General features: G+C 41.0%; 1 protein-coding gene across 1 annotated transcript in view; it reads left to right on the forward strand.

The window, feature by feature from the left end:
- The window catches only part of unc5a (unc-5 netrin receptor A), a 195,001-nt gene that overhangs the window by 156,355 nt on the left and 16,412 nt on the right, over positions 1 to 22,234 (forward strand). The window contains exons 9-12 of the mRNA XM_061686306.1: positions 3,564 to 3,651; positions 3,901 to 4,069; positions 6,036 to 6,269; positions 19,401 to 19,550. Coding sequence (XP_061542290.1) covers positions 3,564 to 3,651; positions 3,901 to 4,069; positions 6,036 to 6,269; positions 19,401 to 19,550 — 641 coding nt within the window. The remainder of the gene's footprint in view (positions 1 to 3,563; positions 3,652 to 3,900; positions 4,070 to 6,035; positions 6,270 to 19,400; positions 19,551 to 22,234) is intronic.

Genomic DNA, 22,234 nt, shown 5'->3' on the forward strand with positions numbered 1-22,234 from the left:
AATTTTTTTTTCTACTGTGATGTCTTTGAATGTGGGAAGTTAGAGCCACAGTCGCAGATGCGCTTTTCAGTCGTTTATTGAAGCCCTAGAGAACAACAGTAAAACAAAAACACAATGAGCAGCCTCACACAGGTGCTCCCGTCGGTCACAGCTCACGCGTAGACACTCACACATAGACTCGTCACAGTCACATTCCACCCCACCAGGCTCAGCCTCTTGAAGGCCCTTGCATGCGCTGTATACTTTATAACACACACATACTACAATACCTTTTATCCTTTTAAACTTTATACTTGCATTTTTTTGTGTTCAAATATGTCTGCTATGTATTTAAACATTTTAATTTTTAATAAGTTTAACTGTGTTTAAAGTGTGTCGGTGGGGTTAAAAATATGTATTTCTTTGAATATGGTCTCGCGATGCGGGATTGCAGATTTTCACTTACTCCTGGTGGGCCTGGAACATATCTCCTGCGATAAATCAAGTCATGTTTATTTACTGTATGTAGCCCTTAATCACAAAATAATCTCAAAGGGCTTCCCCAACCGATAGTTGACAAAGATTGACGACATTTCCTAATCTAAACCTCCCAATCGGGCAAGGAAAAACTCCAAACCCTGTTTGGGGAGAGGCGAAAAAACCTTAAGAGGGGGCCACAGATGGAGGGATCCCCCTTTCCTTTTTCTGGAGCCCTACCGGTTTATAACTTGTGTATAAATTCCACATGAGCTTAGTAACCAATTAACCGATCCTTCAGAATTTGGTCAATTGTGTGGAATAACTTGTTTTGAAGCAACCGGAATCAAATGGGTTGCACTAAGGTACAGGAAACTCAGCTGGGCAAACCTTAGCGATGGCACCGCTTCTGGGCGAGTTAATTCTGCTCATAACGACACTAGTACGTAAGCAGGTGTTCAGAACATTCCATGAGCGTCTCCCATGCCATTCAAAAACAATTTTAAATAGTAATTAATTATTCATTAATGTTCCTTTGATCAAGAAACAGTAGTAAAAAAACAAACAAAAAAAACAGATCTAATAGCTCTTGTGATTCCAAGAACACTCGGGCATGTGGTCTGTTGAGTCCCTTCGCCACCTGGTAACCATGGTGACTTCAATTCACATTAGCAGAGGAGGTGTCACCACAGCAACCCCACTGTATTATCACAGTCATCGCATATGAGCAGTTATTTTGCATGCTAAATACATAGGGTGTGTATTTAATTCATCAGCTTGTCATTATATATGCCCTGTCCTTACAATATGTTCCCCTTGCACTTGTTGAAGGACTACTGATGTGGCATAATGGGTCTATACTTATACTGTACTTTTTTTGTTTATTACTTGCCACAGCCAAACGGGCAACAAGTTAAAGTATGTCTCCTTTTTTTTAATTTTTTTTTTCTTCTTAGATGTTCATTTTCCTTGGGTCCCCCCTCAAATGCTGCATTTGTACTTTGTTGTTTGTTCCTATTTTTTGTTGTAATTGTGAATATTGCTGCTCGGGATGAATAAATCGGGATGAATAATCTACCTAGCTAGCTAGCTATCTGAGTGTTGTCTGTCATTCTGTCTATGTATCTATCTACTCTTATCTATCTTTCTATCTATCTGTCCTTTTTCTTGTCTATCTGGGAAATTTCCATCTCAACAACATGACATCCTTGTGGAAGTACATCTTTTTCTTTTGCCTCTTGCCCTTCAAACAGGGTCTTTCTCTGAAGGCAATAATGGCTTAATCGAACTCAAAAGAAAGCTATTGAGGTGAAGTGTTTGTTTTTGGGCTGGCGACCAATCCAAGCTTCACCCCACCACTCGCCCAAGGTCAGCTGGAATAGACTCCAGCTCACCCGCGACACTAATGACGATAAGCGCCATATAAAATGCATGGATAAATGTCTGTTTATTTGGGGGTAAAGATAAATTGCTGCTGAAACTCTGTAGTCGTTTATTTTTTATATACAGGCATTTCTTTTGTCAATCTTATTTGCAACCTTTAAAGGCCACGCTGCAGCCCATGATTAGCCTATTATCACAGCACTGAACATTCTCTTTAACAGTATAATGAAGACTTTGTACCAAATGAAATGTACTCTGAGAGATTCTAATAATAAAACCGAGAACAAATTATTCCAGTTACGACTTTCAGTCAGTGAATCACAAGCTGGGCTACAAGTATGTGCTAAATGCACAGGCAAAGTCCACTAAAGATTCGAAAATATCCACAGCACTTATTCCTACTTGGCATTATTATTTTTCTGAACTGTATATATTTAAAATGGCTATTAACGATGGATATTTGGCTAAATTTACTTGAACTATGGGGAAACTTACCAATCATTTATATATATATATATATATATATATATATATATATATATAACATGTTCTTCTTAGACAGCAAACTATTAGAGACTGAAACAATGGCACCTCTGTAGTGCACCCAGTTTTGCTTCAAACGGTGATTAATCACCAGCCAACTCTACACAACAGAATTCTTAATGTTTATTATTTATAAATAATGATCCGTTGGTTAGTATGCCCATCCCTAATGGCTAGGTATTATTTCAATGATGTTTTCATTAAATTTAGTTGTCTTTTATGGGTAAAAGAGGTAATATTCCGGGTCGTTTTCTCTTGTTTGTGAATGCTTAGTGCAATCCGAATCACATTCAGGATGCATATTTGGCATTCATTTAAATTTAGTTCCACGTGTCTATCACTGGTAAATTAAATTGTTGTACTCATACAGCCCCTGTAAGAAATTAGTTCCTTTTAGCTATTAGGATCGTAGATCTTGAGCTGCTCACACTTTGGTTTTACAGGTGACAAACCTTTAAGCCTTTGCGGAGGGTTGCACTCTGAGAGCTCTGGTTTTCACTCAATGTTTTATTCATGGGTTAACTTAAAGTCATGTGGGCTATACAATGCATCATCTCTGTGTGGGACACAAAAACACAATTTTTACTGAGTCAGAGCAGAGCCGTATAATTCTTTAACCTATTTTTGCCTGAGCTCATTTATTTGAGGCACATTGGAGATGGAGTTTATAGATCCTTACAGGGCTGTGAGCATTTAAAGCAGACTCACCTGATTCAACAGATAAGACTTTTTGCAACCCTCACACTTTTGTGTCACATTTTTGTACACTGCTTTAAATAGAATTCGAAGTGGGGAATTGTGGCTTCACAATGCCACAATGCTTCTTTTTCCTCTGAGGTGCATTTCCCCTCTCTCATGGGGATGCAAGGATTCTCCCGGAGTATTCTGTTCCTTGGTCGCAATTATCTACTTTGCGGCAGGCAGAACACATTACAACTGCAATGCAGCACACGCTTTTGTCTCTGCTAATTGTCAACCACATGAGACGTGCAGGACCTCGGCTGCCTGTGCAGAGATTTGTATCTACTGTACGCGGCTCAAACTGCTTATGACCTTCACATTAAATTTGTTTCGCTGTTTGCGTAGCCATACAGTTTTGTCGAGGCTCACCCCCTCTTAGTGAATAAACGAGCCGCCTTCTTCTCACTACCTCTCTCTCTACCTTTTGTTTTTTGCATTAGGAATCAGTCTGCTCATTCCTCCAGAGGCCATTCCCAGAGGCAAGATCTATGAGATTTATCTCACCGTTCAGAAAAAAGAGGATTTAAGGTAAGTAAATAAAGTGCCCATAGATGATGTCAAATTGTTTGTAAACACTGCTGTAAATCTAGCCTATGGCGTATAGTCACGAGCATGCTAAGAGTGTGCGACAACTCACAACCTTCATTATGCAGCCAGCTAATTTGCAGAAGTGACAGTGTCACATGCTACCTTAACGAGACCAGTATATTCACACTAATAACACCAGCGAACACTTTTCATTATGCTTAATGCCCCCTTCTCCCCTGACTGGTGTAGGTTACCCCTGGCTGGCTGCCAAACCCTGCTCAGCCCCGTTGTGAGTTGCGGGCCTCCGGGGGTGGTCCTGAGCCGCCCCGTTATCCTGAGCATGGACCACTGCTCTGACGCTTGCCTTGATAACTGGGCCGTCCGCCTCAAGAAGCAGACATACGAGGGCGCTTGGGAGGTGAGATGGCACAATAACACCAACCGTTGGGCCTTAATGGAAATACACCACAGAGTCTTTAACCTGGTGCAGTAGCATCTGCTGTCTGATAGTGCCCAACAGTTGACCACAAGAAAGTTTTCTTGTTGCGCTCAAACAAAACCTTTCCCGCTCAGTAGTTGCCAGGCAACGCGTTTCTCAGAAATTGCTTTCTTCAAAGTACTTTTAGTCCTTCTTGGCTATTTCTGCTTTTAATTACTGTTGGAGGTGGAGATCCCTCCCCGTCTGTCTAGCCATGAAATCTGAAATTAGAGGATGAAGTTGGTGAGAACTTTTGAGCATCTACAAACATGGTTTGTTTCATGGTTTGAGGCTTTAGACCCATCTCAACAATCCAGAGATTAGAAAGACTGCATGGTTGGATTTGGGGTATTAGGAGTGCTTCTCATTTTTTTTAATACAGTACTGTGCATAAATAATTCACCTTTGCCACGTGTGGTAGCAGTGGGCTGTCTGTGGAATGGATTGGTCTGCCTGAGGCAGGGGTTTCACCTGCACTTTTAATGATCAATTCAACCAAATTTAGCCCAACTGCACAACCACCACTGGAGGAAAGTGGACAAAGAAAGGAGAGTGTCGTTTCAGCGATTTAAACCAGGAGTACGGAAAGATAGAGGAAATGGATCCAGGAGCAGACGTAAGGGAAATGAATTGCTCCTAGAGTGAGCACTCAGTGGCGTAATTGAGCCGTCCCACACCTCGAGGAAATATTAAGATGATGAAAAAGTGAGACTCTATTGTTGTTGCATAGCAAATGAATTGTCAATACTAATTCTATCGATGTAGATGGTGTGCAGTTCCATTAATCAGACCGTTTGGCAGCCATTAATGCTCGCCTCAGCCTGATGTGGCCAATGGGAAGAGACAGTCAACTGGATGATGGAAGTTCCAGAGAAATATTGTCACCTTGAGTCCAATTTGTCCCCATCAAATTAGCATAGAGAGAGCAGTGTTGTCTCATAAAACTAGTTCTGATCTCTGGTGTTTTTATTTTTTTTTTTTTTTAGTGTCCCATCATTATTACAGGAGATGCTGTTGTGGCACATCTGCCCTGCTGACATTTTAAAATCTGTCCGCTTTCTCATTGGAAAATCAGTAGCAGTGAATTCGTGTACAGCTGTCGTGTTTTTATCACTCCTTAGGATAAGGCAACAGTGATGTTTTGTACATGGAATTGAAACGTTTTCTTCTCGCTTAACAAACTCCAAAACCGTCAATAATCCAATATTTTTACCAAACCTCTTTTTGCGTCAACCATCTATTCCATTGATGGTGTTCTATAGGATATGTGTCTTGATTGTGTGTAAATGCACTGCAAGGGGCATTTGAGGCAACACAACACAGTCCAAAATAAAACGTCTACATACCCCCGTTCAAATCCCTGATTTTGTGATATAGAAAATTGTGACCAAGATGAATCATTTTAAAACTGTATTTACACCATTAATGTGACCTATAACCTGTACAACTCAATCAAAATATGTGTGAACACCCTCTTATAACTGGGGATGTGGCTATGTTCAAAATTAATCATTCAAACTCATGTGAAATGCCTCCCACCATCTAAAGTGCCTCTGGGTAACTCCAGATAATGTTCAGGTATTCTAGTAGGCTTTTAGTGAATTTTTTTGCACACGTGTCACCGCAGTATCACAGTTGTTTATTTTAACTAACCCCTCTCTCTTTTTTTTCAGTTGAGTTGTACAGGTTTTAGGTCACAAATGGCATCTCACAGATGGTAAAAACCTGGCATTTGAACAGGGGTGTATGGAATTTTTTATATCCACTATCTAATGTAACATTAACTTAAAGACCTTAATCTCACCAAAGCCCCCCAGAACAACACCCCCTCATCCTTTACATAAAATGGCTGCTTGACCTTTTCTTGACCTTGACACCTTCCTTTTGTACTCTTCACCTCCTACAGGACGTCCTGTTAATGGGGGAGGAACTGGCGTCGGATCCCTATTATTGCCAGCTGGAGGCCGAGACGTGCCAGCTGTTTTCTGAGCAGCTGGGCACCTTCGCCTTGGTGGGAGAGTCTCTCCACATGGGTGCTGCCAAGCGCTTGAGGCTGGTGCTCTTTTCCGACGCCTACTGCTCCACGCTGGAGTACAACGTCAGGGTCTACTGCATGGACGACACGCAGGATGTCTTCAAGGTACACTGTGATGTCACTTGTTCAGTGCGGGGGTTTCTCAACCCAATAACACATGTATGGAATTAGTTGATCATCAGTTGGTTGACTTGTTGGTACTCTTTCAAGTAGTGATTCCCATACAGCAATAAGTGGACTGTGAGAGAGCATCCGTTGTGCCGCTGGAAATGATCAGGTTTCACTTAATTGGTCTGAAAATTTTTTTCAAAGTACTACAATTTTTTTTATTTTTGTTCCTCTACAGCAGGGGCCTGTCTAGGGGTTGGGATGCTGGGATTTATTTTAGGGGTGCTTCAATGCTGCAAAAATGGACTAGAAATGCAGTAAAAAAAAAAAAAAAAGGAGAGCAACAGTCACCGATGCACTTTCAGCCATCTATTGAATGGGGCAAGCAGTCAAACACACAAATACAAAATGAAAATACTCGCACGGAGCTACAGTAGGCCAAATGTCACACTTACACGCAGACTAACTGACCTTGTTGGGCCAAGTGAAGCTCTGATGTCTAGGTTAGGCGATGCCCCTAATAGGGTTGTACACAACACTACAGTTGAGTGACTTTTGGATTGTCCCAATGTACAACAGCTTTTTTTCTTTACACTTTCTTTTTTTATGTTTTTATACAATTACTGCTGTTTTTCTTGATTTAAAACAAAATTGTGGTTTTGGGGGGTGGGAACGGATAATGTCTTTTCAATTTATGTCAGTGGGGTAATTGATATGATATACAAATAAATTGATTTACAAGCTTTGTCACGGAACCAATTAAACTCATAATTCAAGGTGCCATTGTATGTACTTTTTCCAATGTAAAATATGTGCCTTGCCTCAATAAATGTTGGGGGGTTTAGATCAGGGGATGTCGCTGATATTTTTAAACGGTGGGCCTGTGTAGCCCTTTGAGACAATTTTGTGATGAGGGGTTTCGCAGATAAACTTGACTTGAAGCACTGCTCTAAAGAGATGTTAACAACATCTACCGATCCGTAATGAGAGGGAACAGGAAGGTGCTTGCCGAGCGATACTGGCACCTAGTGGCGTTTCATAGGTACTGCTGGAATTGTGGCGTTGTACATATGAGTGTACGGAGACAGCATAAAATCACATCTTGAGCTTTCTAGTTGTTTCATCAGTATGTGGTGCATTATACATTCACCATTGTTAGTAGTGAAAGTCATAATACATAGTACATTTTATTTTGTACAGCTCTTGTATTGGCTCATTACATTGTGCAGGTGTCCCTAATGTTGAAGCCGGTCTGTGTTTATGTAAGAATAAAGCAAAACAAATCAATCATGCAAGGAACTCAATAGAAATTGTTGCAGACGTTATTATTGTAGCCAGATGGTTTTTTATTTTATTGTACACATAGATAATCATAAACAACTGCCCGTTGGGATACGTTGTTGTTGTCTATGACCATGCGTTTCTATTATGATAGCATTGTCTTCAAGTGAATTCATTAGACATAGCCGGAGGGAATGGAACCACGATTAAACTGTGTGGAGTTGCCCGTGTGTGAGTTGTGGATGTGAAACAATGCACAAGTTCTGGTTAATAACACTATACAGTCATTGGTAGTGTATCTGTGTGCTGCTCAGCTGCTGCAGGCTATCGTGTTTTCCTTCACTTTGTTCACCTCCGTATTTCGCCTCTCTTTCCTGCCCTCCGTGTGGACGTGGTTTAATCAAGTGCTAATGCTTTCCTCCCTCCCCCGGGAGCTGCCTCTGAGTAGTCGGTTAAGATTTCATTTGCATGGTTAATTAGTAAATTAAAAGGAGAGCCTGTCCCAGTCTTCTCCCAGCAACGCCCATGCTCGCTCTCTCGCCGGCCCACTCCTCTTCATCTGACACCACCCACAGTCACAAGTACCATTTCCCACTCAAGTCCACTTCTGCTGGCTGTAATGGCTGACCTCATTGTCCACCACCAAAATCAATGGGCAGCAGTGGGGCATAAACAAGGGGGAGGAGGTGGGGGCTCGTTGGGCTGAAGCTGGTGAGAGCCAAGCATAGGCTTTATTTAGCTGAAGGATGGAAATTACTAAAAACTTCAGTAATGCCTTTGTGTGATTATCAGAGGTTGCATGACTTCAATTTTTATTTTAAGTCGACGCTAATGTGATAAGACTCGAACTTGACTACTGTAATCGCTAATGACATTGTTTTTTTTTCAGTACAGTACTATAATTCAAAGAAATCACAGGAGGAGGAAATGTTTTGCAATAACCTATATTCGCAGACAATGGACATCACTTAACATAGAATTTATGCAGAACGTACATATTAATTTACAAGAGCATTGATGTACTTCCAGCCCAAGAAACAAATCTTGCTCGCTCAGTGTGCTTGCCGCTGGGACAGCGTAACTTGGCCCCACGAGAAAACCTGTCCTTGTTCTGGGCCCACCACTGTATCAGAGTTTGCATGATGCAGATTTTGCAAATATTCACAAAGTGTCAAAAAGTCCATGTGTAAAAATAAGTCCATTGTTAATTATACAATGTATAACACATACAATGTGTGTACATACCCTTTGATGATAAATGCGGAGAAGACTTGCATACTTTGCAGTGTAGTTAGTTTTTGTTCGTTAGTTATCGTTGATTCATTTTAATGAGCAGCCAGGAAATACTGTAGACACTTTCCCACATCAGCCATGTGTTCATTTCTGATATTTGTCGTCTTTTCACTTCTGGACCCCGCAAAAAAAGCCAAAGAAAAAGCAAAGCACACCCTATTTGAGTAAATCTGTGAAATGATTACTTACCCGAAGGTCTCACAAGGTACTGTATGTTGAGTTGACAATTTGTCACGTCATAATGACGCTTTTACTTCCAAGCTTTTATGCGACCTTCAATGCACGTTTCCAGAAATGTTTCCAATTTATACATCAGGTTCTTTGGATTTAGAGGTTTGATAAACGTCAATCTCGATTGCAAAATACTCTTGTTCACAAGAACTGGTAAATGGGTAAATTTTCCACTATCTTTTTTCAAGCTCAAGGACACCAATTTTAACCATTTTTGCTTGACTTCATTTGCTGTTCCTCATGATGCAATGAGGCACCAACACCATCTTACACATCACATGCAGAGAATGGTCTTGAAGGCCATTTTCCTCTGAGGTCCGGGGCATGACTTTGATGCTTTGGAACACAAAATATTGAAAAATTGACTTACCAGACTGCAGTACACTATTTGTATTTTATTCACTCCAGGCCTGCTGAATTGTGATATTTCTGAATGTTGCTGCTGAATATCTCTCCATTTTACAACGTACATGATGGCTTCAACCACATATTGAACATTTGTGAATGCGCAATATATTTTTACTGACATTTTCTATAGCATTTCTGTGTGCTCTGATAGTTTCCTGTGTGCAGTGCCCCCTGAAATATTGAAGGTCACTGACATTCAATATGTTTTCTGTACTGTTTTCAAAAGTGAATTCTTATCACGCTCTGTTTTTATAGAGAACTTTTTGGGGAGTCTGGATTGTGCCAAGTTGTGAAAGGCCTGTGCTGTGGATGCTGCACCACACAGAGTTTGTTTTGACTTTGCATTGTATCAAAGCAGCAGTAATGATAAGGTTGTAGTTGCATATTCATCTTACCGCTCTGATTGCCTGCAGTCTGACTGTTAAATTGACCTCCCGTGCACCGTGTGGGAAAATTGCTGCTGCGTGGAAAACCTTTCCCATTTTTTTGTCGCTCTGTCTGCTCATCTCTCGTTGGCGTTCCCCTCCACTCTCCGAGCCGCGAAAAGGACACGGGAGCTTGTTGACTCCAGCACTTGTGCCGCCGTGCTCTGAAGCTCCCCCGACGCCTTTGAGTGCATTAGCTCGCCGTCTCTCACACAACCTGGCCCTCTGGTAAGCCACAGCATCTCCAGGGTTCTGTACTTTTTAGTGAGTGATTTAGAATGTGGCCCACACTGTTTTACTAATCTCGACTTCACACTGCTTTTGATGCTGTTGTGGAGGGAGCAGTTCATTTAGCAAGTACATTAACCACTTTGAGTGGAGATTAAACTTCCCTGGAGAGTTCAGCCTAATCACTAATCACTGTTTTTAAAATGCACCATTTATGATTAGACTTCTAGCATGGCTGCTGCTAATTGTTGTGTGTATCGGTGCTAAAGAAGCAGGGGTTCGGTGTGAGTGGCAAAGCAACAGTGGTGCTGATGGGGAGTAGCTCCTCATCGACAACCTAGGTAAAACTGCAGCATTTGGCGTCTGCCAAGGCTCTGCACCTTGTTTTCCAGACAGCAAGCCAACTTCCCAGTCATTAAACAGCACATACTCGCAATGGCATATGAGAACATCTGAAAAAGAGATGCTGTGCCTTTCCTGTTGTCTACTCTGTGACAGGAAGAGCAATAGAATGAAAAGAAAGGCTGACATTTCCACTCAAGTCTCATCGCTGGCTGCTCTGACAAGCCTGCATCAGTGCCTCCATAAACACATGCGCATCCATACATACAGTACGTGCAGGCTCGCTGAACCATGCAATCTTTTATCTCCCAATTACAGCATATTAGAAGCAAAGTTATTGTCTTTGATCCTAAGTGCGTGGGGGCTCTGGGGAAGCGGTGACATTTCCATCTGATGTGCGACGAATGTTACCAGGGCTCTGCCGAGACCAATTATGTTAATATTTAATGCGTGTCCTGCGCTTGATGGGCCCGGCCGGCCAAGGCTGGCTCGGTACAAGAGGAGGCGTGATTTGCTTTTGGGCCCTGCCCTCACCGTGCACTTGGCTGATCGCCACTTAGCCCGTGGGAGAGCATCACTGATGTTTTGCCATCCCACCACTCGTTGAACACCTGCAGTGAACTTCCTACCTACGCACTACAGAGATAGACCTCAAACTAGCTTCTAATTAAATTGCCACATGCTTTTGTTTTATATTTAGCTCTGGTACAGTATTTACTACCTGACAGCTGTGGTTGTGAAGTAAACAATGCATTATTAACAATCTGGATCATTTTCATATCATTAGATCAAATAACGGTAAAGAGACAACAAATTTATAAATTTGCAAAACATTTTTGCCGCTTTGGTTTTATATGGGTAATTGTCTCCCATGCTGATACAGCCACGCTTAAAGTCCTATTTTCAAAAGGTTATTGATGATTTAAAATTTTAGACATTCATAATAAAGGAATTCCTTTTTGACTGAGCAAATGGTGGTGGCCCACTGAAATACACTTGTATAACAATATGGACATGAGCAGCTTCATAAAGATTGTGTGAGTTGCACAATTTGCACGTGTTTCCTTTCAAACTCTCCGGATACAAGTGCACAAATGATCCTAACTGCTCATTAAACCCATTACAATCTAGTCTTCATATAATTGTAATAAGACATGCAATAGTTCTGACACGTTCAGAAATATTAATTCAAATCTCAGAAATAAAACCATTTCTTTTTTCTGTCTGCTATTGTGTGAGTGCAAAACGGCTGCCTTATTCTGCCACTCCAGCTCCCAGATCCCTCTGGTGTATTGCAACAACATAATGAGGCTCTCTCCAGTGGCATTAATGGTAAAGACAGCTGGAGTGACAAAGAAGGACTGTTTTTAAAAGAACCACAAAAAAAAAAAAGGAATTCTGAACACAATAAGATGCATTTGTGTTAGTTTTCAAGGAAAAGGCATATCAGAATCATCTTTATTTGCCAAGTATGTCCAAAAAACACACAAGGAATTTGTCTCCGGTAGTTGGAGCCGCTCTAGTACGACAACAGACAACAGAACACTTTTGAGACATAAAGACATTGACAAAAAAAACAAAACAGTCACTGAGCAGTAAAGGGTTTTCCAATATTATATATTCGATATATATATATATATATATATATATATATATATATTATATTAACCAATAGGAGAAAAGTCCTGTATACAGTATCCCAAAATATAGTTGGCATCTTCACAAAACAACAAATTATTTGCAAATTATAAAACTTCATTTCAGACACCTAACGGTGAAGACATTTTGGCATTAAAAGTTAGAAAGATATTACCTTAGAATATATTTTTCTGAGAAAAAAAATAGTCACTGAGCAGTAAAGGGTTTTCCAATATTATATATAAAAACTATATATATATATATATAGAGAGAGAGAGAGAGAGAGAGAGAGAGAGAGCGAGAGAGAGAGAGAGAGAGAGAGAGAGAGAGATGTTGGAACTCGGTGCACACATAAGGCGTGCCGCATTATAAGGCACCACGTCCATTTTGGAGAAAATGTAAGACTTTTAGGTGCGCCTTATGGTCGTGAAAATACAGTATATGACACAGATCCGTATGTAAACAAGTTGCCTCGCAAAATTACAGGTCAAAGATTATAACCCGATGTCAAGTAGTTTTTACAGACCACTTGTAAAGTCGGGTGGTGACCCTCCAACACCAGCAGGTAGCGCTTTACCCACAGGACTGGAATTGAACAGTATGTCCTTTTAAGGCATCATCCTCCAATTGAACAAGTCAGACATTTTTCAGGCTAGGTGGAGGTCTGCGCACTACTGGGTGCTATTCTGGTTCAATGCCGTACACGGTATGTTTGTGTCACCATGCCATTTTAAATAATTGTAAAGTCATCCATGTGTTCATGGCACCGAGTAGTACAGTTACATTGAGCCCTACGGGTAATATTTGCAAACATGTTGCGTAATAAGCTAGTTTTAAAGTCAACGAGTTGATATGGTAAGCAAAGTAACAAAGGAACATAAAAATGAATTAAATCACAACAACACTATGCGAGTGTTCCCTAGATGAGTTTATTCCTATTGAGGGATACATTTAAGCTTCATGTTCCATAATATGCAATTGTTGCATACAGTAGTGCTCCTAGGTCGGTCCGATCTTAAAAATGCACATACTCTTTTTGAGCTTATAAACATTATACCTATTTAATATTTACATGCAATATCTTGTATATTTTAGTCTGTTTTTTGTTTCTAATTTTATATGTAACCAATTAAACAGAAGTGGTGTGGTATGTTTTTACCTTCCATCTGATCATGTTGGTGTGCATGCATGCTAACAAAACATGAGCGGTATCAATGCTGTTCCACCAATGCCACTTACTGTAAAGTAGCCATCCAGGGTCACAATGGCAAAGACAGCTCTTGTATTAGCCAGTGTACCCTCCAGATGTATTGATGAAAATGGTGCTTTCACTTTTCATGTAAATATAGTTTTGCTTTGCATGTCCTCATTGTTGCCAGTGCTGCCAGGTATAAGCCATGCAGGGCCACTGCATCATTTTTTCATTCCACTGTAGTGAGCCATCGTCATAGATGACCATTGGCCATGCATCCTTCAGTATAATAAAAGTTCAGCGGCAGTTTCTGCTCATTTGGTTTGCTTTCTTAATCATTACCGAATGAGAGCCACCAAGTTTTTCCTTCCCAATTCGCACTGCAAACATTTCATCTTGCTGAGTTAATAAATGCAGTGTTTTTACAATCTATTTATACTGCTCCTCATCTGCATGTGTTCTCACATAGGAAATACTGTATTTGTGTGAACTCCTCTTTTGTATTAGTGCCCAGAATTTACACTTGAATCGATATTCATGTAATGAGTTTAATGTGCTCGGCTCATTGTCTCGTTGTCTTCAGATCGTAAAAATGTATGCTCCAGTGTAAAATAATGGTTGTTTAACAACTGTCCTAAACGGGTGGCTCACTGTGTCTTTTTTACACAGTTTAACCTCCAGCAATTTTCTTTTTTGTGTTTGTTTGTTTGTTTGTTTTTTTTCATTTAAATGATTTTGCAATAATTTACTGGCCAGTTTGAGCATTAAATAGTGACTTTCTTCCCCCAGGGAGGTGCATTTTATTTTGCAGATCTCTTCTAAAGAAAATTATTGGGGAATATGTTCAAATAAGAATGACTGAGATAATGTTTTTATGTAATCTTTTAGTGTTCACGTATGCTGTGAGTTATCAGGCGGAATGCATGACTCAATGCGAGTAGAACATTTATAAGTGAGCGGACAAGACCCTTGTATTTGTAGTTACTAGTCAGAGTTGACTGTGGCGTGCACGGCCACTGGAGCTCAGACTGATGAGAGAAAAATCTGTCACATCCCGCTGACAGACACATTGATTTATGGAGCCCACATTGTCAGGCATTTTCTGTAGCAACAAATACATTTTCTATGAAAACTATGAAAATGGATTACTGTGAGGAGGCTGCGAGAGAGAAGGGGCCAGGATTTAAAGTTAAAAGCCCGACAATTTGTCCCTCTGTCTCTGATGTGCAAGCTTGACTAACTAACTGATCAAACGCTGCTTCTAATCCGTCTGAATTTGTTAGGTCAATCACTTTATTACACACAACAATACAGACATTTAAAAGTGCTTGCTGTGAGGAGAGTGCAATATTTTAATCCTGAGCTTTCAACCCAGCGCCTTATGGCATATATAGCCTTGATTTGTTTTTAGAGCTGGCCTTTCTGCATCAGCACTCAGAGAGAGAGTTTGCTGCAGCCGCTAACCTCTTTCTGTCAGCACCAGCCTGAAGAGATTAGCTGTATGAGTGTCTCTTGTTCCCCAATGGAGGCAGGCCCCAGTCCATCTCAGTCCCGGCTCTGGTCCGAGCCAAGACGATGAGAGGAAGGCTGAGCGTTGGATGAAGGGGGGGTTGAAGTCATAGAATACTGTGGCCATGATTGCAGTAATCCTGTTATCTCTCCTGCTAAAGCTGGCCACTCCAGTGACCCGGAGACCCAAATGTTAAGCTGCCTGTGTCTCTCTTCTCTTTTCACTCCATCTCCCTCCTTAGCCAACCTCATTGAATGTCAGGGGGTGGTCTCCCCTCTGCCGGATTCTAAAATTCACAGTCCTCACACACACCCTGGCCCTATCTCAGATTCCGTCAGAACAAAAGGAGCGGGTCTCCTGCAGTATATGAACATGCCGCCCATGTCATGCATCTTAATGTTGCCACAGTTGTACGGGGTCAGGGTGACTTAACTGAGCCCGCCTGTGTTATCTTCAGCAAACGGGTGCTCTGTTTGGCTCTGCCTTTGTGATTAATGCATGATTTGATAAACTAATTAAAAACCTTGCATTGTTTTCCCCCCTGTAGAATGAGCAAATAATACGGTCAAATTTAGCTTCTCATTTACTCTATTAGCTCACTCACTCTGTTATTTGTTAACAGGATAATGGGGCGTAAAGAGAGCCATTATTCTCTCAGTCCAAAGCATATGCTGGTTCCGGCACAGAAATACTTTAATACACCCACTCCCGGGCTCACAACACACAAGCCCAGCAGGGTTGTTTTTAACCGAGGACACAGTCACACACGTAAAGGGCTGTGTTGTCCTTCAATAAGATCACGGCTCAGAGTGCCGTGTTGTAGGCCTTGTTTGATCGTAATCCTGCTGCATCAGCCATTCACCTGACACACTGTTGGACAGGTGAGTTAGTATGCATCCTGTTAGCGAGATGTTGATAACGGCGTCATTGGCATTCCGTGCCCACCTTTTCTTTCTAACAGGCCTATAGATCTCCTACTGTAGGTCAGAGACCTGATCAAATTCCGCCAGCCGTGATTAGCAATGCTAATTCTGCTTAACAAATAATAGTGCTTAAGAACTGTGTTAACTGGACTTCTCTTGAAACCCTAATAATGTGCCTTTTGCCTGTGTACGACACATAATAGCAGAGCGCTTTTCATTCTTAGGAGGATACACTGCCCCCTGCTATTCAGCCATTAGACCTCTGAATAATTGTTTGGCATCGTCTTTCTGGGTATCATCACAAGCTTCTTTCAGTACTGTACCTGCAGCTGGTCACGTTCATAACAATGTATTGTATGTATTAGATATATTTTTGTGTCTGAGTGGGAGGACTAAAGATGCTGGTATGCGGGTAGCTCTCCTCAAGGGGGAATACAAACCATGTTAACAAGGCGAGTGAGCACAATGCAAACATTGAAATTAGAAATGCACAAAGCAAACATGAAAATTCCCCACTCGGGCTGAGCTGAAAAGCGCTTTTTCGGGGAGAGCACGCATGCAATCACAAAAGCAGGTAGACATTCAGAAAATATAATTAACAGCTTCCTTATTATGATTGGAATGAGGCCAGTTCATATTGGGGAAAGAGGGCAGCAAATTTAATCTTTGTTGTCAGAGAGAAATGACTCCCATTGCCCACTTTAGCAAAAGCAAACTTCCCAATATTCAGCCACCATCAATTAATATTAATTTCCTTGCAGTAGAAGGACAGTATCAGTTGGTGACGGTAATACATCATTAAACTGGTTTTCCAACAGCCAATAGACCCCACAGACCAACAAAGATAGACAATACATGAGGTACAGTCGTGTTTTGTGCTCACATTTTCCCTTTGTAGGTTATGTAGAGTGCATATGTTATCACTGTGTGTTTTTGTACAGCGCAGTATTTTTGAGTGCAAAAAAAACAATATATATTGGTATTTTGGGGGGTTCTGGAACAGATTAATTGCACTTCCATTCATTTCAATGGGGAAAGATGATTTGAGAAATGCTGTTTTTTTTTTTTTTAGATATGACCGCTGTATTTACAGTACATGTATTTTATTGTTTAACATTTTCTTTTATTTAAAAAAAAAAAAAAACCTTGAACCTGACCTTGAAAGAATACTCACTTGTTGAGTTTTTTTTTTTTTTTTGAAAAGCCAAAAAAAACCTCTGACATGCTGAGTTAAAAAATAAACAATACAGTATTTACTACTTTTAGGAACAATTTTAAACTAGTACTGTATATCTGACACTTTTTACCATAATTGCAGTTAAAACGCAATCAATGATGGTCAGATAACAGTTGTCATGATGTACAGTAAGAGCTTTTGGAGCCAAAGGTGGCCCGAAATTAAGCAGAGGTGGCAACCAAATTTTTTATGCAGGTAAAAACCTGTTATCGAGATACTCTTTACAAAAAAATGGTCCGGTAATTGGAGCCGCTCTAGTACGACAACAGACAGTCAATTGACAGAGAACACTTTTGAGACATAAAGACATTGACAAAAAAAAAAAAAGTCACTGAGCAATAAAGGGTTGCTAGTTATCTGGTGATGCCGGTACATTTTTTTTTTTTTTTTTTTTTTGACAATTGTGCAAAAAGATGCAGAGTCCTCTCGCACTTAGAGCAGTTCGAATAACTAATATTGCAATAGTCCGGTGCAATGACCATTGTGCAAAGGGCGCCGAGACTTCAAGCGAGTAGTACGATAATCTGGGACACTGTTGATTGTGCAAATGTTGCAGATACTCCTCAATCAGTGTGCAAATGGAGCAGATGCTACTCTGGCATGAATAACCAGTATTGGTCAACAACAGATATGCAAATAGTGCAGCGTGGTGAGACTAATACAGTGAGTGCACGAGTAATCTATAATTGGCCCGACAGAAATGTGACAACAAACTTAAAACAAAAAAAATTGCCGGCATGTTGCAATGTAATTGTAGGTTAGGTGTTTAAGAAGTTGATTGCAAGAGGGAAGAAGCTGTTGGAATGTCTGCTAGTTCTAGTTTGCATTGATCGATAGCGCCTACCTGAGGGAAGGAGCTGGAAAAGCTGGTGGAGGGTCCGAGACGATTTTGCACGCTCTTGTCTTAGTTCTGGCAGCGTGCAAGCCCTCAAAGGTGGGTAGGGGGGTACCGACAATCCTTTCAGCAGTTTTGATTTTCCGTTGCAGTCGGAGTTTGTCCTTTTTTGTAGCAGCACCAAACCAGACTGTGATGGAAGAACACAGGACTGATTCGATGACCGCTGTGTAGAACTGTCTCAGCAGCTCCTGTGGCAGGCCGTGCTTTCTCAGAAGCCGCAGGAAGTACATCCTCTGCTGGGCCTTTTTGAGGACGGAGTTGATGTTGCAGTTAAAAATAACCCAAGTAACGCAATCAATGATGGTCAGATAACAGTTGTCATGATGTACAGTAAGAGCATTAATAGGCAGATTTTTCTTGTATTTGATCTTTTGCATTGCGCAGTCGAGCTAATTGTGTTGTGGCTAGTGAGTGTATGTCTTTCACATTTGTCCTCTGCTGCCAGACAGTGAGCCCAATTATAAGATGTATAATTTTACAATACTGCTCACTTTTCAGAATAGGGTCCATTGATGTCAGATCTAAAATGTAGTGGGTTCTTCAAAGTTTCTGGCTTTGATGAGTGACTTGTAAAGGTCACATATTTTATCCCCCCATTGCAGATGGTCATTTGGATGGCAAGAGAAAAATTATCCCGCCGCAACCGTTTTTTTCATGAGTTTTTACAGTGTACAGGCAAGTCCCAATTTAATTCAATTCAATTTTATTTATATACTGTAGCGTCAAATCACAGCAGGAATTGTCTAAAGTCACTTTAGATTTGGAGCGAGTCTAGAATTTCAATTTTCACACATAAAGCAACCAATTGAATTTATATTTCTACGCCTTCAGTGTAGTAACGACCATGTTGTGCCCCAACATGCCACGCAGTTGAGCTCTACTCGATGTAGATGCAGCTAAATTAAGGCTAAGAAGAAGATGCTGCAGTAATAGTCGTGCCCGCGAAGCAGAGAGAATATGCTATGCCTGTGAGTGATTTTGTAGACTTTGCTTTTATGTGTTGCTTCTCTGTTTGTGTTAAAGTAGCAGTAGTTTGAAGTTTTGCAATAACCGTAATGTTTGCTGTCTCCGTTAGCCCATCTATGGTGTTTTGCGTTATCTGTTCGCATTAAGCTAGCAGACTTTTGTTAGATGAAATGATATGGTTTGGTAGAACATTTTCCCCTTTAAATATACAATGATTAATTGTCTTTTGTTTGACGTGTCAGTTTTACACTAAGCTACCTTGGAGGGACAAAAACAGCTTGAAGCAAGTACGCTTTGTCTTTTCATTTCCTCAAAGTGATGTTAGTGATGTTGGTAGGTTCCCATTTCTTATCAACCAGCGAGTGAAAACGGGCGCTGAGGAATACATTAAAAAGTATACTTCAATAAGTTTAGATTTCTTTAAAGCATGCTGGAGGGTCATTTTTCACCTATTGCGGGTGGATTTTGAATATATCCCTACGATAAATGGGGATTCACTGTACTGTTCGTTCCTTCTGTTAATAAAAATGCTTCGACTATATTTTGATCCCATCAGGAGGTGATGGCGATGGAGAGGCAACTCGGGGGTCGGCTGATTGACGAGCCTCACATCCTGCTCTTCAAGGACAGCTACCACAACCTGCGCCTGTCCATCCATGATATGCCCCAGGCCCACTGGAGGAGCAAGCTGCTAGCCGGCTATCAGGTGGGGGCCACGAGGCCGTGGGTCCAAGGGGGGTTCGGTGCTCAGAATCCCAGCACAAGCAAGGACATGTAATAGAGCTCAACTCAACGTAATTTATAGAGCACTTTAAAACAACCACAGCTGCACACATAGTGCTGTACATTATATAAAAATGAAACATAAAACAGTGAAACATCGGAGAAATTAAAACAACAGATTAATAGCAATGTTAAAAGCAATAGAAACAATAAAATACAAGCAGTGCAGAGTCTCGTGCTGAGTTGAAAGCCAAAGAATAAAAATGATTTTAAGCCGAGTTTTAAAAATGGACATTAAGGAGGCTTGCCTCATGTTTAGGGGGAGGTTATTCCAAAGAGGCGGATGAAGAGAAGTATGTATTGGGACTTCCAAGGTAATCTTATAAATATTGATGTACAATATTTCGCTACATCTGGAGAGAAATCAAAGATAAACAACAAAAGCTCATCAGGGCCCATCAGTGTCACCAACCTGGTGACTTTCACGCTAAATCTGGCGACTTTCCAACTCCTCTTTGAGACTTTTTTTCCCTAAAAGCAACTAGCAACAAGCGTGGAGGTTGCTAAAAAACACCTGAAGGACTCCAAGATAGTGAGAAAATAAGGTTAGATCCTGCAGGGACAGGATGACTGGTTGCAGTCAAAGGAAAGATGAATGCGCCCAAGTCGATGGATATCCTGGACGAAAACCTTCTCCAGAGTGCTCAGGACCTCAGACTGGGCCAAAGGTTTACCTTCCAACAAGACAATGACCCGAAGCACACAGCTAAAATAACGAAGGAGTGGCTTCAGAACAACTCCGTAACTGTTCTTGAATGGCCCAGCCAGAGCCCTGACTTAAACCCAATTGAGAATCTCTGGAGAGACCTGATAATGGCTGTCCATAAACGTTCACCATCCAACCTGACAGAATTGGAGAGGAGCTGCAAGGAGGTATGGCAGAGCGTCCCCAAATCCAGGTGTGAAAAACTTGTTGCATCATTCCCCAAAAAGACTCATGGCTGTATTAGCTCAAAAGGGTGCTTCTCCTAAATACTGAGCAAAGGGTCTGAATACTTATTGCTTTGTGATATTTCAGTTTCGCTTTTTTAATAAATCTGCAAATATTTCAACAATTCTGTTTTTTCTGTCAATATGGGGTGCTTTGTGTCCATCAATGAGGGAAAAAAAATGAACTTAAATGATTTTAGCAAATGGCTGCAATATAACAAAGAGTGAAAAATTTAAGCGGGGGCTGAATACTTTCCGTGCCCACTGTAGACTACCATACAAATGAAAAAAAAATAACTGAGGTGTAATTCTTCATGCATTTTATGTCTTATGAATGCGAAAAAAGAAACTACTGTGGAACATTAAAACATCAAAAAAACTGTCTTACCTGAATAATTTGTCCTGAAAAAGTCAAACCGAGACTTTAATAATCAACAAAGCAAAATATCTCTCTGAAACATTTTTTTTTTAATATGCAGGTTGTTCTTTGTGGTCCCAGCTGATCCCAGCTGAAGAGTGTTTTTGTCTCCTTAGCAGGATGATGCACAATTTGAATTGACGGAACCTTTTTAGTGTGTGACGCTTGGAGAGTGCACGTTATTGTTCACTGACTCTGCCACGTTATAGCTTAGTCGGTGCAGTAACCCAGAGCTGCGAGCCGATTGATTATCCCAGCTGCTGCACCCTCAAAGGGAGCCTAGAAATACGGAATGGGAAATAAATATCTGGAAGGTGCCAACCTGGATCCTGGGAGCTGTCCACGTTCACTGCACTGCGGTCCAGTGAGGGGAGTTCAAAGAGGACTAGAAAATGGCCTGGCTGTAAATTGGAGCTGCACAGGGTCCCTGTAGAGAAAATCCAGGTTGTGCCAAGCAACCACAGCGGTAACATGGAACCCAGAACCAAATCTTCCTCCGGACTGAGCCTGCTTATTTGGAAGTGCTTACACTCACAGCAGTGCAGTGGGAAAACGGCCTTTAGTCCCGTATTTCACCTTTTTCCTGCACCTTCTGTCTGCCTGGGTAATAGTGCCCCTAGTTGGACATTCGCATGTACTGCCGCCCAGAGCCTCTCTTTAACACAGTTCTTGTCAAGAGAAAATGAGTTAGTGCCCTGATTTTTTTCCCCTCTTTCTTTCTTTTCATTCCCCATGATCTCTGGGGATATGCGTATAAGCCATGAATATGGAGCAACAGAGAGAAAGATGTTGGAATCATCAGCTTTGAATACATTCTAGGAAACACACCCTGGTAGCTGTTTTTTTTTTTTTAGACAGAGCAAGGACTTACTTTGCATGCATTCACTAGAGGGGGGAAAGTCTAAAGAAACACCTCTTGATCAAGCAATTAATTGTTGATCAGGCATTAACCTGAGTATGGATTTGTTTTTGCTCCAAATTTAAATAAATGCATGAATGAATGAACGAATAAATAAATAAATGGTCTTAAAATATTCACATTATAGTTCACAAAAACCGGAAACAAGCATCACAGTGGATAAGTGGTTTTGCCGCACAGTCGCGGCAAAGCCATGCTTGTGTGTTTGTTTCCGGTTTCCGCCCCACATTCCCAAAATATGCATGTTTGGTTCATTGCAAACTGTACTCCAAATCAGGGGTCACCAACCTTTTTGAAAGTGAGAGCTACTTCTTGGGTACTGATTAATGCTTAGGGCTAC

Source organism: Phycodurus eques, chromosome 9 (assembly GCF_024500275.1).
Source record: "Phycodurus eques isolate BA_2022a chromosome 9, UOR_Pequ_1.1, whole genome shotgun sequence".
In the NCBI taxonomy this organism is placed as follows: Eukaryota; Metazoa; Chordata; class Actinopteri; order Syngnathiformes; family Syngnathidae; genus Phycodurus; species Phycodurus eques.